The sequence below is a fragment of the Acipenser ruthenus genome, chromosome 8 (assembly GCF_902713425.1).
Source record: "Acipenser ruthenus chromosome 8, fAciRut3.2 maternal haplotype, whole genome shotgun sequence".
Classification (NCBI taxonomy): domain Eukaryota; kingdom Metazoa; phylum Chordata; class Actinopteri; order Acipenseriformes; family Acipenseridae; genus Acipenser; species Acipenser ruthenus.
Window position 1 is genome coordinate 22,165,495 of NC_081196.1, and position 18,756 is coordinate 22,184,250.

At 40.7% G+C, this 18,756-nt stretch overlaps 1 protein-coding gene across 1 annotated transcript in view; it reads right to left on the bottom strand.

Annotated features, from left to right (window-relative positions):
• The window catches only part of LOC117407445 (glutamate receptor ionotropic, kainate 1-like), a 102,585-nt gene that overhangs the window by 23,385 nt on the left and 60,444 nt on the right, over positions 1–18,756 (bottom strand). Inside the window, 7 exon segments of the mRNA XM_059028698.1 lie at positions 5,003–5,226; positions 7,387–7,590; positions 7,697–7,810; positions 8,771–8,812; positions 9,092–9,199; positions 11,603–11,746; positions 12,203–12,376. Coding sequence (XP_058884681.1) covers positions 5,003–5,226; positions 7,387–7,590; positions 7,697–7,810; positions 8,771–8,812; positions 9,092–9,199; positions 11,603–11,746; positions 12,203–12,376 — 1,010 coding nt within the window.

Below are 18,756 nucleotides of genomic sequence, written 5' to 3' on the forward strand. Positions count from 1 at the left end.
TGCCACTTTTTACATTTATAAAACTTTTGAATTCCCAGGCACTGATATTAATTACAGTCAGATTAAACTTTATGGTGTCGTTACAGGGATGGTGTGTGGGGACTTCAGGCCAGCACCAGGAACAAAAACAAAGACAAGTACTGCAGTGCAAAAAATGCGTGGTGTGCGCCATTTATTTCAATAACAAAAATCAATAAGAGGTTTAAAACACAAAACACAAAACACAATGCTCACAGAGCAAAATAAATATTTAAATAAAACAAATGTCGCACACAAATAATAACTATCTTTCAGGTCAGACTGGGCATCTCACCTTCACTGTTCCTACATTTCAAATAAGTTTCTCTCTCTGCTCTCGTTCTCGCTCCTAACACCCACACCAAACTGGGAGTGCTGGAGGTTTTTATACAGGTGACCATCTCCCGATTAGCAACAATTTAAGCAATTAACTAACTCAGGAGATGGCCACCTTCTGCACACGGTTTTTAATTACTCATGGCAGAGGATGAGTGCTAATCTCCCCTCTGCCAGAACACGTTTTTAAATAAAACAAACAAAACACATGGCTTCGTCGTCACACATAAATACAATAACACGGCATTCCGCCATCATCTATATACATAAATAAATCATAAAACACAAATACAATAATAATAATAATAATAATAATAATAATAATAATAATAATAATAATAATAATAAAATACCAAATAATACATTTCACAGGGGCGGAGGGGTACCCCGTTCTACAAATAAATAAATGTACAGGGCTTTCTACCACCCTGCTATATATCCCACCCCCGCCCCCCCTTGTGCAACCTCCCCCCTCAGTCTCAAAGTGCCGGAAGAGGGGGAAGCAAGGTGTTTCTGCGGGCGGCCATGGTGGAATGTACCACTCCCCACTTCTTCGTAGCTAGCAGCTCCCTCTTCCGGGTCGCCGGCCACTGTTTCTCCTGCCGCGAAAGTGCGGCTGGGGGAGCTGGTCTCCTGACCTCCCCCCCCTTCTTCGTGGCCGGCAGCTCCCCTCCATGGTTCTCTGGCCACAGTGTTTCCTGCCATGAAAGTGTGGCTGGGGGAGCTGATCTCCTGACCTCCTCCCCCCCCTTCTTCATGGACGGCAGCTCCCCTTTGCGGGGCTCCAGCCACAGTACTTCCTGCTGCATGGCAGGATTGGCAGCGACCCCAGGCGAAGCAGAGCCGGCAGCGACCCCAGGCGAAGCAGAGCCGGCAGCGACCCCAGGCGAAGCAGAGCCAGCAGCGACCCCAGGCGAAGCAGGACCCTCAGCGACCCCAGGAGAAGCAGGACCCTCAGCGACCCCAGGCGAAGAAGGACCCTCAGCGACCCCAGGCGAAGAAGGACCCTCAGCGACCCCAGGCGAAGCATGGTAGGTGGCAACCCAGGAGAAGCAGAAGACTCAGCAACCCCAGGCGAAGCGGGACCTTCAGCAACCCCAGCTGACGCAAAGCAGCAGGCATCCCCAGGCGAGGCGGAGCAGCAGCCATCCCCAGGCGAGGCAGAGCAGCAGCCATCCCCAGGCGAGGCAGAGCAGCAGCCATCCCCAGGCGAGGCAGAGCAGCAGCCATCCCCAGGCGAGGCAGAGCAGCAGCCATCCCCAGGCGAGGCAGAGCAGCAGCCATCCCCAGGCGAGGCAGAGCAGCAGCCATCCCCAGGCGAGGCAGAGCAGCAGCCATCCCCAGGCAATCCAGACATGGCATCCCTGCGCGGAGTGTGCGTGGCATCCCTGGGCGGAGTGTGCGTGGCATCCCCGGGCAGTGCGAGGCAGGCATCCCTGGGCGATGGACGACAGGGCAGCAGCGGACCCTCGGGAGGCGACGACGGCAGTGGACCCTCGGGAGGCGACGACGGCAGTGGACCCTCGGGAGGCGACGGCGGCAGCGCCCCCTCGGGAGGCGACGGCGGCAGCGCCCCCTCGGGAGGCGACGACGGGAGGGGAGCCAGGACCAGTGGCGGTGCTGGGGTTGGCCCTCTTCTCAGCTGCTACGACACAGTGGTTTTCCCCCTTGCTCTGCTCAGCAGCCTATGCAAGGGCGAACTGGGAGCGCTGCAGGTTTTTATACAGGGGACCATCTCCTGATTAACAATTTAAACAATTAATTAACTCGGGAGATGGCCATTTTCTGCACAAGGTTTTTAATTACTCCTGGCAGAGGATGAGTGCTAATCTCGCCTCTGCCAGAACATGTTTTAAATAAAACACAATACAATAACACAGCGTTTCGCCGTCATCTATATACATAAATAAATCATAATACACAAATACAATAATAACAATAATAATAATAATAATAATAATAATAATAATAATAATACAAAACAAATACCGCCCTGCTACAGTGTCATATCAGTGTCTAAATATTACTTAAAAAACAAATTGAATATAGCTGGCAACAGCAATAACTAAATCACCTTTCATGTGAAGCTTTGATACCACCAGTAGATTATAATAGAGTATATATGCAGTCAACCTTTACACTGTCATCCCGGCTGCTATTTTGTTTTCATTTGAAAACTTTGTGATTTAAGCAGCCACAATAGATATGTATACAATATTTCTGGAATAACCATTTTGTATGAATTGAGTGATGAACATCTAAATATAATATAGTGATGTACACACAATATTTTTAAATAGTATAGAGTTTCTGGACCACGTTCCACACACCACAATACATATACAGTCTTTAAAGTCTTGTTGTATCTAGAGTAGCATACATGCCCACACACCAGTCACTGAGATTTTTAACAAATGTTCAATTTCTGCCACCCAGTTGTATTTAGCTACAGTTATTGCTATATGAAATTATATACAGTACTGTGCAAAAGTTTTAGGCAGGTGTGAAAAAATGCTGTAAAGTAAGAAAGCTTTCAAAAATAGACATGTTAATAGTTTATATTTATCAATTAACAAAATGCAAAGTGAGTGAACAGAAGAAAAATCTACATCAAATCAATATTTGGTGTGACCACCCTTTGCCTTCAAAACAGCATCAATTCTTCTAGGTACACTTGCACACAGTTTTTGAAGGAACTCGGCAGGTAGGTTGGCCCAAACATCTTGGAGAACTAACCACAATTCTTCTGTGGATTTAGGCAGCCTCATTTGCTTCTCTCTCTTCATGTAATCCCAGACAGACTCGATGATATTGAGATCAGGGCTCTGTGGGGGCCATACCATCACTTCCAGGACTCCTTGTTCTTCTTTATGCTGAAGATATTTCTTAATGACTTTCGCTGTATGTTTGGGGTCGTTGTCATGCTGCAGAATAAATTTGGGGCCAATCAGATGCCTCCCTGATGGTATTGCATGATGGATAAGTATATGCCTGTACTTCTCAGCATTGAGGAGACCATTAATTCTGACCAAATCCCCAACTCCATTTGTAGAAATGCAGCCCCAAACTTGCAAGGAACCTCCACCATGCTTCACTGTTGCCTGCAGACACTCATTCGTGTACCGCTCTCCAGCCCTTCCGTGAACAAACTGCCTTCTGCTACAGCCAAATATTTCAAATTTTGACTCATCAGTCCAGAGCACCTGCTGCCATTTTTCTGCACCCCAGTTCCTGTGTTTTCATGCATAGTTGAGTCGCTTGGCCTTGTTTCCACGTCGGAGGTATGGCTTTTTGGCCGCAAGTCTTCCATGAAGGCCACTTCTGACCAGACTTCTCCGGACAGTAGATGGGTGTACCAGGGTCCCACTGTTTTCTGCCAATTCTGGACATCTTCCGATTGCGAAGGGAAGTAAGCATGATGTGTCTTTCATCTGCTGCAGTAAGTTTCCTTGGCCGACCACTGCGTCTACGGTCCTCAGCGATGCCTGTTTCTTTGTGCTTCTTCAAAAGAGCTTGGACAGCACATCTGGAAACCCCTGTCTGCCTTGAAATTTCTGCCTGGGAGAGACCTTGCTGATGCAGTATAACTACCTTGTGTCTTGTTGCTGTGCTCAGTCTTGCCATGGTGTATGACTTTTGACAGTAAACTGTCTTCAGCAACCTCACCTTGTTAGCCGAGTTTGGCTGTTCCTCACCCAGTTTTATTCCTCCTACACAGCTGTTTCTGTTTCAGTTAATGATTGTGTTTCAACCTACATATTGAATTGATGATCATTAGCACCTGTTTGGTATAATTGTTTAATCATACACCTGACTATATGCCTACAAAATCCCTGACTATGTGCAAGTGTACCTAGAAGAACTGATGCTGTTTTGAAGGCAAAGGGTGGTCACACCAAATATGGATTTGATTTAGATTTTTCTAAGTCTAAGTCTGCAAAATAAATAAAATAAAATATATATATATATATATATATATATATATATATATATATATATATATATATATAATTAAGCCAAAAGCTAATAATCAGTTAAACATATCTTTATTACTTCTCTTTATTCATGTTCTGTCTTTAAAATCATACTTTTTTTTTTAACATTTCCATCTAAATAAATGTTTCAAGGGCCTAATTTGCTAATCATCAGCGGCAGAGCAAGTGGTGCTCTGGGCCACGTTCCCTCCCTCATGAGCTGGCTGAACTGTGTAATGATTATGACAGCTATTGTCAGCGGCAGCTTGATTAGCCACAGTTTATAGGTAACAAGCTCAGGTGTGTCTTACTAAACTCATAATAAAACCAGGAATGGATCAAACAGCTATGCAATGGGAGTCTTATTTCCATCCCTGCAATCCACCAAAAGTCATCTGTTTGAAAAATATTAATAGTATAATTATATATTTAGTATTAATAATATATATATATATATATATATATATATATATATATATATATATATATATATAGGATATTTCAATAGTAAAGAATTATAACTCACTCATATTCCGATTGCAAAACTTAAAATGCCTGGCAATGCAATAGTCATAGGCCACTGTAGTTTACTTATGTTTATAGTACAATGGAAACTTGTCAAAAAGTGTAATAGCAAGCATACTCTTTCCTACAGCACTTTAATAGTGCCTTACCTTGCTATGACAAACAGCACACAGCTGACACCAAGGCAGGCCAGTAGAACATACATCCAGATATCAGGAGAGAGGGGATTTAAGAAGGAGAATACACCAGGGTTTGTGCCATTTGGTTTGCGGTACAAAATACTGATCCCCAGGGTCAAGAAAGGCTTGGAAAAGTCAATCATCTTCTCCCTCACATAGGTGATGGTTAAAGGAGCCACAGCCAGGTCAGCTTTCTGTTAATTTAAGAGAATAAATTACTTATAAATCCAAAATACTTCTTTACCTCTGAACTGTAAATATTTCAAATCAGAAAATGTTATACTTTTCAATGTTAATATATCCTTATATCCTCATTTTCTGTTATTATTGTTATTATTCCCTGTTATTTAAAGACTTTCCTACAGTACAAAAACAACCTTTGGTATGAGACTACAGTTAAATAGCTCCCCTTTGAAATCAGAATCCATATTTACCTGTCCATAACATGCAAAATGGAGGACAACAACAACAACAACATATTAGTGAAAGTAACGATTTCCATTACACGAGAGTAGATGTTAAAACTTCATGCTGATTTGAACTCGGCTCTCACCAAGATAAGCACCAACAAAGACGTAGCTTTACAGTAAACTAATGTGATCCATCTGTGTCTCTATCCATTTGCGTTTCCTTCCATATGATGATGTAGATATCTTTCTGCCTGGTGTTGATGGCTGAAGTGTAATGCTGGCTCCAGGGATCATCTTATTTTGCCTCCCTAGCGCATCAGCACACACAATGGCTGCGATGCTGGCTCCGGGGATCAACCACAGTGCTGTCTCCCCAGCGCATCAGCATGACAACCATCTGGATTGAGCTAAGTAGGGTACATCTCTGGGGTCTTCAAGTGGGCACCTTCCATCCTCGGTGTTTTGTCGACTAGCCCACGACACCTCAAGAGGGCTCGACGGTAATTCTGGCATCCCAGCATCACCCCCCTCCGGCCCCCACTCAACTCAGCCCAGCTTACTTACCCGTAAATCAGCGTTTTTCTTTCTTTCTATTGTGTTCCCCAACCAGAGTTCCACAACCAGAATCTTTCCGTCTCAACCACAGCCAGTTTCTGCTCCTCTCTGCTGCTTCACTGTGGACGCAACTCTTGGCCACTGAATCCAACGTCTCTGAGAAACCGGGTTGTAGAGTGTGTCATAAAACCTCGACAACCCACAACCTGGGTAAACCCGGATTCTCCATCCTCGCTGTTCTTCTTTAGTGGCTAGTTGAGCATACTGCAGTTTCTTCCTCTCATATGCCTCATCTACAGCATCCTCCCATGGCACTGTTAACTCTACCAGGTGAACAAGGCGTGCTGATCCAGACGAAAATCTGGTCGAAAGTCTATTACACTGCACACGAGGGAAATAGCTTCATTTTTATTTAGAAATAACTAGGGGTGTGCCAATAGTTATATTTTCCAAAATATTCCCTTTAAGAAAGTTTAAGTTGTTGGGTATTAATTTAATTCAATAAAACATGTTAATTACTTTACACAAAACCAAATATTTCCTGGATTGCTCTTGTTTACACAATCATTGAGTACCAATCAATAACAATTTGGCAGTGTGATTTATTATAAACCCTGTTGTGACTAAGCTGAAATAAAAACTAAAGCCACTTATAATTTGTGACTATTTGTCTTACTATTTTCCTTTATCCTTTTGATATGAAATCAATGACACAAATGTTTTCTTAGAAATGCGTGTCATATCTGCAGTTAACTGATGTAATCTTTGATTAAAGTCTAAGGAAAGGTCACATGTACTGTATGTGACGAATCAGTTGCATTTGCTAGTTTTTAAACATTTTCATTGTCAGTTTACAACATCAGTATGGCAGTAAATGTGTCTGTGCCCCAGGTGAAAGAAACATTTTCTTTCAAATCGTCTTTTAAATAACAGAAGATAATTGCCATTAATTGGTACTCAATTGTAAACATTAGGGAAAGGCAGATTTCAATGTTTCCTTCATTCATTTGTTTAAATTCTTAATTGCTTAAATTCTTTCAAGGCTTATGATTTATGCCTGTTTTTGAGGTACTGCAGTGACTGTTTGGCCTGTCCTGTTCTAGTATACGATAACCACGGCTACTGCTGTTTGGAGAGATTACTGCTAAGTTATTCTGTCTATTTGAATAACGAAAGGGTTTCTCTGAGTTACTTAGCCAAACATGTACAATGTCCATTTACACTTCATGGGCAATATACTATTTCTTCAGTAGACCACCCCCCCCCCCCCCATAGTAGTTGTATGATTTTAGCAGTACACTGTTGGACAGAGAAATACAGTGGGATGCCCCACCAGTATATATCATCATTATAAAACACATATATACAATGAGTAGGGAGCTTACTTACATGATCTATAAGTTCTCTGACCATTCCATTCCATTCACCCTTGTCATTCTGGGCTCCATATTTACCATCTGATACAAGTTTCACCTCATAAGTAAAACCAAGAATGTTTGACAGTTCCTTCAGCAAATCCAGACAGTATCCCTCAAATCGGTCATTTCCATACAATGGTTTGTCTGATTTCTTATACATTACATATGGGTCTTCCTGTAAACACATTATAATAGATTATATGAACAACAAGTTAACAATCAAAAAAGCACATTTTATTAATACTTCTTATAGTAAATATTACATTTTCTGCCACACTTACCAGAATAGTAGTTACAATAAGTGTTCTATTTGCCATTGAGTCTGTAATATTAGTTGTTTTCTCTTTGTTGCTATCAGTCAGGTTAAGGCCACCATTTGAATTCCAAATTCCAATCTAAAAGAAAATACAATTTTATATTAAAAAAGGAATTTAAAACTAATACAAAGAAAATGCTCTCAATAAAAAGTGATACAGGGTTCTATTTTGCTCAAGTCTATTAATTACTTTTTTCTAATTTTACTAAAAGCAAACAATTACATGCAGTGTCATTCTCTTCAGCACAAAATGTGTTTACTGATGTTACCGGTGCCTCCACTTTAGCCCCCTGGAAATAATAACACTAGCAATGAAAAGGGATGCACTTTTGCAATTTATTTTCTCTGAATGGCATATAAACATAATTATTTAATCTTTTGAGTATAAGAGACAAGGCAATTTCTCTTTATTCTTTCATGTTTTATTTGTGTCATTCATTACCTGCTGCTAAGGTTCTCTCTTTATGAAGATACCTTTAATAAAATCACCACCAGGTGGTTTCAAACAAGGACTCGCACTCATGCACAACTGTACGTTAACAGGGACTCACAATCGCTTTAATTGAGTCTGATCCCCTGGTAAATGAGTCCCTGGCGAGCATGTTTCAAAGGAGACCTTTGGGAAATGTAAGTAACAAAAGTCTGCTTTCCGACAAAGAATAGTGCACAGAAGGTAAAATGAACGGATGTTATATGGAAAGTTATACGTGTATGTAATCAGGAGTCATTGTTGTTTTAGAAATAACATTTAAGAGCAAGATCTTCTCAAGATAGCCACAGTGCCTTGGAGTGAAACCGACAAGACATTTTGTACATACAAAAGATGATGTTCTTGTACACTAAGTACAAAGAAAGATGTATGCAAGAAACAGTAACATTGTACAACACATTTAGAGAGACAACAACTGTCAGTGGTCTTTTAGGGTAGTACATGTAAGAGGAACACTGAGGGATAAGATGCCTTACTAACATAGGACTGACACTGATGAAAACACAAAACACAACAGGGTTTGGCGACCGATTTTGTTGTGCTACAAACCTTTTTCCATACTTTTAGACGGTGAGTGGGATTACCAGCAAGCTTGTGAAACAGAAATAAAATACATATAAATAGAACAAAAGGACGAAAAGAAGCACGTGTATGAAGCACACGTTTTAAAAAATCTTATTGTGTAATGCTGTCACTTTCTACTATTATAGTAAATTCCCGAAGTACATCACCATAACAAACCTTTTATTCATGTATTATTAAGTTGCAGGCGGAATACCACCCCCCAAAATCCCTTTGCAAATGAGATATGACATCTCGAGCATATCCTGCTGAACAGAAAATACAATTAAGCATTGAATTCGTGTTCACCTTTTTCATCCCTTCCTCATTAAGACTGATTATATCCAAATCAAAATCTTTCCTCAGACCATCCGATTTATTAATTGTGATATGTCCTGTCAATCCATGCCACTGTGCCTGAGAGAGAAAAATAAAAAAATGTATCTAAGACAGTAGTAAGATAATAAACATGCTATGACAGAACAATAATATAAATCTTAAATGCAACAGCTGACAATCAGAATTATGCATTTTCCTACAGATCATATGCTGTACATGTACAATTATTGTAGGGGCTTGAAAGTGCTTGAAGTTGTTCCCTTTTAGTTTTCAAATTGTAATTGTTTTGCATTATTTGTTGTAAATTGATTTAAGTAATTGTTTAACTGCTGGTGAGCTCCGCCGGGGACGATTGACTGTCTGTGTGGAGCAGCAGCTGAAAGCAATGAGCTGTTCCAGCAGGCAGGTGGGCGTGTCTCGGCAGAGCGTTAGTATAAAAACATAGAGATCACTGTGATCGGGGCTGCTGCAAGGCCAGCTGTTTTCACGGCACCTTTGATTTATAGTTTGTTGTATTGTGTTTTATTTTGAGTGTTTGTACAGTCATGTATCGTCCTCTGTGCGCTACCATCGCTGGTAGCGTCACATGACATTATTGTTTACTTTTTGTTTATGTTTATTGATTAAATCCTGTGCGCCTGTGTCGGTGTATCAACGTCAATCTCTCTACCTCAGTCTCTTGTGTGTTCTCCTCGGCCGCCTGAGGCAAGTATACCAGGACTCTATCACATGCATTTAATTGGTTCAATTGATTACCATACTAAATTGTAATAGCTGTTAACTGTGCTTTAACACTTAAAATATTTTATTAAAAGGGAAATAAATGAATGCACAAAAAAAGTAAGATTTACAGCAATTTCTTACTTAATTTGTTGTACTTTTGTAACTGCAGTTTCCAAGTTACAGTTGTTCTTATAGTCACTAAGGAGGGTTGAATAAAACAATTTTAATAGAGAGCTGGTTAAAACAATGAAAGATCCTGAGAGAGCAACACGTTCAAATGCATAATCTATACGCTATGCTGTATGAACCCAAAATAAATCCTGCTTTCCTACTGACTTCTATTTTTGCTTGAATAAATGTTTGAACTTCAATACATCACTTGTCTCTTTAAACATGTTCATGAATCTTGGTTTGAAATGCCAAATGTTAAAAGGACTTGTTAATGACAGGTATGAAAATATTTTCAAACCCTTTTTTATTAAATCGGCAATAGGAGATGTTTTTTTGGGGGGAGCTACACCAAAGTAGTGCCCTTTTTCCACTATTTGCCTATTCTCACGTACATCTCTCTTTTATTAGGTGTTTTTCAATAACCACATCAAACTTTGTGCAGAGGAGTATGGGATACAAAGAGAACCCTGGTGCTATTTTATTTATTTATATTAGAGTTGTTTTGGTTTATGTTTATTTTCTCTCTATTGAAAACGTATGTAAAGTCTGTTTCACATTATATCTCAATTGTGGGTGCTTGTGACGGGGTACACCCCGCTCCTGTGTTTATATGTATTATTTTGTATTTGTGTTAAGTGTTGTTATTATTTAAAATGTATGTATTTGGGCACTGTTTTAGGTCGGCAGAGAAGGGTTAATTACCGTCCTTGACAAATCACTTTACTTGCAGAATGTCCCTGGGCTCAATTGAATTATTACAAGCAAGTTGAGCCCCGGCACAGCTGTATAAAAGAGCGGATCATCAGGGGCTGGGTGTTCAGAGGAGGAACGCAAGAGAGAGATCTATAAAAAGTAAGAATACAAACAAATCCTAACTTGTGCTGGCTATAAAACCAGCATGTTACTTGTTTAAATTTACTGTCTGTTTATTTTGGCCAATGTGCCGTTTTTGTTTTGTGAAAGTGTTTTTTTTTTTTTTTTGTTTAATTATTTTATTTAATAAATCCACGCCCAAGCGCTTCACCCACAGTCTTGTTGTCATTCTCTTCCTGGTCTGACGTCACCACAAGCCATCCAGGTCACAGTGTTCCAAAGCCAATTTTACCTTTGCAACTGATGTTGCAAACAATAGACAGCTGAATGGAGTTTCTCCTGGGCAAAACATTTCATCTCGCTGGCTAGTATTCATTTGTTATTCTAATCAATAGTCATTTTGATGGCGCCAGCATCAGCAAAGCAGTTGCAATGGATTTCTTATCAGGCTATCTAATACAGTGCTCACCCTTTATAATGCTATAGTGGGGAGCCATAGTTACAAGACTGTGCTATTTGTGTTCCGCCTTATAACTAATATAAAAGGGCTACTGTAATGGCATTATGCAACAAATGGTAGCCTTGACCCTACCGTGTTATAACCGATTCTGCACTATAATGAGGCGTGTTATAACAGGTTAGCACTGTATTTATATGTGACACAGTCAAATGCACAATGTTATGTTTTATGAACCCAAAATAAATCCTATTTTCCTATTGACTTCTATTTTTGCTTGAATAAATGTTTGAGCTTCACAAAAATACATTACTTGCCTCTTTAAATAGGTTCATGAATCTTGGTCCGAAGCGCCAAGGTTTGTGTCTATGACACTGTAAAGAGCTGACTGTCATTTGGGAGGAACGCTGTGAAGCCACAGCTACCATGTACACAGCGTCATACATTAGGGCAGCTTCTGTCTGAAAAGCAAAGTGGACAAAATACAAATTCAAATGAAACCCATAGCTCTTATAACTACTCAAAGTTTGTATATGGGTAACTATGAAAAAAGGTTAGCAAGAATTTTCCAAGTTTTGGGTGTTTAAAAACTTTCAATCACCACACAATAATTGGTTCAAACAGGACAAACAACTAAAGTTCAACGATTTAAATCAGCAGTACGTTTTTAGATTCCATTATATAATACTTCATCATAAAACAATCATACACTATATGAACACAGCCACTGGTACCCACTGTGGTTCAATGGCTTGGCAGAGGGGAGAGGCCAAGGTCTCATACCATCAAATTATAATAGATCTAGCACTCTGATCTTCACTTATTTGGACTCAGAGATTAGTATTTCTTGTGTCAAGTAAATTCTTGAAATTGTAAATAGGTGCCTTTTTTCCCTATGATATTTTGCCAATTCTTACTGTCATAATCCCATCTAATAAGCCAGTTTCAGGTTTGGGAGGTGCCTGGAGACGTTCCATCGACCATTTCTCTACAACTGAAGCCACATGCGCATTGTCGATGTTGAGGAGTCGAAATCCAGTAATGTTTACTCCACTGTAACGGTAGGGCTCAAGATCCAAAGCAAACAGGTCCTGTATAATAAAAACACAGTATAAATAAACATGGTCTAAATGCCTGTTTGCAATACAATCTTACTGTAGAACAAAAAACTAATGACGCAAAATTGTAAACTATTGTGAAAGCTATTTGACGTGTTTCTTGACAGTGGCTTTTTAAAAGCTAAATTCCTTGTGCTCCAATTACTTTCTAAAGAACTCATTTGAAAGGGGTTATGCAACAGTGCATGCCATTTCAGTTTTTTTTTTTTCACATTGACCACAATGCTATAGCAACTCTTCTGTACAATAGAGTCAACAAACTATCATAAATTCATTACAAAAAGGTGTTAAATTTTATGGTTTAAGCTTAGCCACAAAATCCAGGAAATGCCATAAAAACATGACAATTAAATTAACTTCAATGGTGCAGCCTGAAGTCACAAAAATCAAGAAATGCTATACCATCCATTACTCAGCTGCATCCAGGTTAGGCTTTCAGCATAGATACTGAGATGTGATGGGCAGTGAAAATGGCAGGAGGTATAGAAACTTTTTAAAAAACCTGAGAAACAATACCTTTGACAAGGAAAAGGGCCATTAAACAATGATAAGGGGAGCACTGAAAATCTATATTCAATTACATTTTCACTTTGGCAACAGGGAAACACAGGGATTGCTGTATGTTTGTTTTAACTACAGTATACCTTGAGAATCGCTCATTCAGCTGTAATGAAACTTGGTATGGGCATTTATTAGAACAAGAGCTTGGGGCTATCCAAAGCTTTGTCATTGGGACTTACTTTTGCATGAGTTTTGGCCTCCGATTAGCTGGGTTAATTAAGGCTTCAGAACCATTTGCCCAAATTTGAAAATAGCTTTGAAATAGACTTTAAAGTTATAAGTGTAAAAAGTTGTCAGGATGTTAATGAAAAGAAAAAAAAATACAGGTACATTATTTAAACAGTTGTAGCAAATGTGGGGGTGTATAACACTATATTTTTAAAAACCCTGCTAATTATTCTTTAATTTTAGTTCAAATTAATAACACGGAACAACATTGTCTTTGTTAAATAACCCATTACATGGTGGTTTGCACTTACTAAAAACGTGGTGATTACTAAAATAACATATTTTGAAGTATTTCTAAGCTGTAAAAAAACTGTAAACACTGCAATTAACAAAATATTAAAGTGGTGGCTCTTAACACAGGGTGTTGTGTGGCAGAAACTACAGGTAGTGGACAAAAAAATGGAAACACCAATTTAAAGTCACTTAATAGGGCATTGGGCCACTATGGCATCCCACTCTGTGGAGTTCTCGACGGACCGTTTTTGATGAAACGGTCTGCTTGTGCCCCAGGTTGAAATTTGCAGTCAATTGATCTGCAGTTGCTTGCCTGTTTTGCCTTGCAATTCGAATTAATGCACGGATATCATGATCCTGGAGTATGTTCTTCCGCCCACTGTTGCCCTTTGCTGATGATGTCTTTCCCTCGGAGTTCCATGCCGACATCACCTAAGACACCGTTGCTCGTGAAACATCAGCAAGTTGAGCTGTCTTGGTCACTGAAGCTCCTGCCAAACGCGTCCCAACAATCACCCCTCTTTCGAAGTCACTGAGGTCTCCTCTTGCAGCCATGCTAGCCATAATTATAGGCAACCAGACCTGTCTACAATTTTTTTTTCCTACATGCTCAACACCGGTAAATAATGAGCTATACACAGGTTTAGTTTCAAAATAACCCTTGTTTGCAACATTTTGTTTTTCAAAATTTAAAAAGTAATAATTAACAGGAGTGTAAAATCAAGTTATACATCCCACATCACATCTGTATTAACCTACCGCTATTTTATTTTGGCTTATCAAGTACCCAAACAAGTTCAAAAACATATCTTCTTTGCTTTCCTGAACATTTCATTACAAAACCATACTGAGACGATAGTTCCCGCTGCATTGGCTTTTAATTTTTTGTATTAATTTGTTGTACTAATAAGTATGAAACAGTGCTGCTTGCATCAATTAAAGCAAAAAAAACAATAAACTAAACAGTGCACCATTTAATAACTATTAAATAAAACATTTTAGTGTTGCATACGGTGCAGTACAATTGCATCACATTTCCAGCTGTACAAATATATTCATTTTGTTTTGTTAATCAGAACCATACACATACTTTACAAGTGTACCACTGCGTTGCTCGTTTTTCTTTTGCCATTCTAAGTTTGTCTTCGTTTCGTCTCCAGTCACGTACTGTTTTTTCGGCATTGCGATTAACAAATTCAACAACGTGCAATTTCAAGAATCAAACCTGTTTGTAGCATTTTCTTTTTTTTCTCAAATTCACCTGATTATTATAGCATTGCAGTTACAACGAATGGAAGACTTGAAAAGTTTACTACTCGGCTTTCTAAGTAACAGCTGTTTGGTACGGATTCCAGGGGCGGGTTCAGTTTGAATGTTGACAAATCAATGGCTTGGGAGGATGAGAATAAGGAAATTCATAGAGACTTGACAGCTATTGTGTTGTGAAGCAGTATAGCTGTGACGTTTGAGAGGTCAGTCAAGAGTCTGAAAGCTTGTGTTTAAAGTTCAAAATGACTAAGGGTATTGAGAGTAACAAATAAAAACATTTAATTAGAACAGTGGTTTTGTGTTTCTACCTAGCAACATGACCTGAATGCTGTAGATACTGAAAAAATAAATTGGGATGTCAAAAGTTAAGTTTGTGCGAGCCATAACTGTGACTGTAGTAACCCCATTGTGGCGCTGGTACAGTAGTTTAATATTAGATACACCGGCACATACGTCACACCGGTGTATTAGTCGTTCCCCCCCATTTAAGGGCCTCGCAAAAATGTTTCTGTGGTTGTCTTCAAAGATGTCGAAGCAGCAGGTGACAGTGAGCCTATGTGTAAAAATGACTACAGGGTGTGGCAGGCAGAGAGAGAGAGAGAGAGAGAGAGAGAGAGAGAGAGAGAGAGAGAGAGAGACTTGACTTTTAAGATCCTTTATTAATTAAAACCCATTAAAATACTATAAGGTAAAACACAACAAAATTAAGATTCTTGGGGGAGTTACGTGGCCTGCGGGAATGGTGGCAGCTTAGGACCTTCTCTTTGACTCCCCTCGTCTATTTCAATATTAATAGCTACTTGCCCGAATTTCTCTTGTGCTGATCGTTGGTGTACTCCAGCATGCTGACCAACCCAAAAGAGAGATAATCCACTGCACTCTTCCTCGCTGTCCAAAGGGGAAAAGAACAAGACGGACTCAGACCCATCCGCCATCATAGAGGCCTGAAGGACTCGGACTCGGCAGTACTTCGAGCACCTATTTTCACGCATTGAAACTGCTGCCAAAATTACCACCATGCAGAATGAATTCCTAACTTTCACCCAGGGAAAATGGGGGCCCTCAAGACGGACCTGATGGCTCTCCGCTCCTCTGTAAACCACAATAAGAAAACGATTATATCTTGTGAAGCTAGGACTGATCGTTTCGAATCTAAAGATGACGGACCTCGAAGACAGAAGACAGATGGAACAACCTTCTCCTGGTTGGACTGAAGGAGGTAGAAGAGGGTTCTGATCCCATTGAGTTTCTGATAAAATCTCTGCCACTGTGGTTCCCGTCCTTATCTGGCAGGGTTATTGAGATAATGCGTGTGCATCGCATTTACTCTGATCAAGCTAAAACAAGAGATAAGCCCTGCACGTTTATCTTCAATCTCTTAAAGTACTCTGATCATCAGGCCATATTGCAAGCTGCCAGGAAGGACTGCTCTTGCTCTGTAGCCGGTAATATCAGGTTCTTTCCTGACTTCAGCAACTTCACTGCACAGCGTTGCAAGGCTTTTTCCCACCATTGGTTGTTCCTGAGGTCTGCAGACGTTCCTTCTTTACCCAGCGGTTCTCAAGATCCACCACAGCTCTGCAAATCACCTCTTTCACTCTTCTGAAGAAGATGCCCAGGCCTTTCTGGACTCCCTCGGTTTCGCTGATCCACTTCAGGACTGGAATCTATCCCCTGCTCCTGCTATCGAGTTACACCCTGTTGATACAAGGAGTGGCTCTGCTGCACGGCGTCTCAGGCTGGGCTGATTTTTGTACTGCAATGCAGTCCTCTTGATTCTGCGTTCGTCTGTTCTTGACAACGGGCATCACCGGCTGCGAGTGGCTATGCTATTCCCTCGGACTTGGTTGGTTGCTATTCTACTACGTGGACATCTCGACTCGTCCACTGCCTGCTTTCAACAATGGGGATCTCCGATTGCTTCCGTAGTTTTTCCTGTTTTGCTTCCTGTTGCACTTTTTTGATTTTATTTTTACTTATTTTTTTGTGTGGACCTAAAGCTGCTGCAAAATGTCTGAGGTAGAATGTTGCTTCTTTGAGAAACCTGTTACACTTATATTGGCTATTTGTATTATGATGTTTATATAGCATTTTTGAACCAGCTACAATATGACTGAGGTAGTTTTTCTGCAGGAGCTCCTGTAAGAGATGGAAGAGTGGTCCTAGCCTTACACATTCACTGTACACGTGGAACACTGTCTCCTTCACGAAGCAGAAACAGCTCTCTAAGCTAAAGCTAGAATCAACTTTGTGGAGAATCCTGCTGGTGGACACAATGCAGAGCAGGATCCTTCACTGCAGGTCCCCCGCTCTCTTTGTGAGGGGCAATTTATACAGCACACTCCACACTGGCCTCTGCCCCTCCTCTACCTCCAGACATGCCTTCCACCTTGAATCCACCAACCTCCTCAACTGGTTAAAATGTGATTCCATCACACACAGCTGATAGACTTTCTTAACCTCTGCTGTGTTAAGAGTTAGGTCTTTAAATGCATTTATGGTTAGCAGCGTTCCCTCATTCCCTCCACCCTCTCTCCTGCATATAGGGCTCCATTCCGAAGAACACCCCCAGCACTTTAATGCCTGGTCTGTCCTGTCCCATCTCAGCGCCTTGGGCAGGACGGGGGTACGGGGGGTGTCATGCCAACTGACCGACAGGAAGGTGCCACACTTTGCCTAGTTAACTCGTGGAACATGTGCAGGCTCTGCCGTAGCACCTTGATGTCACTGCACACAAACATGTTCACTGCGACAGGGAGAGTGAGGGCAGCACTTCCCAGTCAATCAGCAGGTGCAGCAGGGGCTCTATGGCCAGCAAATAAAGCATGTCAGACAGGGAGCAGCCCCGCCTAATAACCCTGCACACTGGGAAGAACTGACTCAGCCCATCGTTGATCTTTAAAATGCTAAAAAAATGAAGTATAAAAGCTGGATGTAAGAAATATAAGCAGGGTCAAACCTGAAGGCTTTCAGGGTTTTAAATAGGTATGTGTGGCCAACCCTGTGAAAAGCTTTCTCCTGATCTAGAGAGACTATCCCAATATTCAAATCACAAATTATCAAAAACGGAACGTCCTGGTATACAGTAAGTTTGATCAATGTGAATTACAGCTCCTATACATATTCTGAGTCTATTGGCAAAACATTTTAAAATGATTTTAAAATCAGAACATAAAAGCAAAACAGGTCTCCAATTTTTTTAGTATACGCAGGTCTCCCTTCTTGGGCACAGCGTGATCACTGCCCTCCTGCAGCTGAGGGCAGTTCTTTGTCTCGGAGGCTCTCTCCCAGCACCTGCAGAAAGTCCTCTCCAATCACAGTCAAGAATTATTATTATTATTATTTTTTTAATTCAGCGGGCAGTCCATCAATGCCTGGAACTTTTCCATTCGAAAGCTGTGTAACCTCAGTGTTCAGCTCCTGATATGTCAGTGGCTTGTCTAGTTGATGCTGTTCTTTGCTCAGGTTGGGCACACCCTAGAGCAGTTGGTCCTGTAGCATCTAAGGGGGTCATAATATCATTCTGTGTATGAAAATAACAGAATTGAAATACAGAGGGGAATCTTAAACCATTTTCTGTGTCTTCTTGGTTTTTGGTCACAAACTCCCCCACTGACAAAGAATCCTTTTAAAAAAGAGTCATAAACTAACTGCTGAATAAATGGCTTATCTTCATGATCGCTGAATGACTCTTTCGGTGCCGCAACTCAGACAGTTCTGGGTGCTTTGACACCTAAGACAAAAAATAGTCCATCTCAAATACAGTCGACAGGGGGCAGAATAGTGGACCAATGGAGAACAAGGGGTTGCATCCGAATGAGAACAACCAATGAAAAACACTCCACGTGGACTCAGGCACCGCCCAAAATAACCAAACTATCCAATCACAAGGGTAAAGAGAACATTACAAAAGTATGAGCGCGTCACTCAAACAGCGCTCCCGACACGAAATCCAAGGTTCTAATACACAAACCAGTCTTTGAACTGTGACAAACTGGAGATCCAGCCTGCGAGCAGCTGGAACAGAGATACCGTTTTCGGACTTTATCATTCTGCGTTTA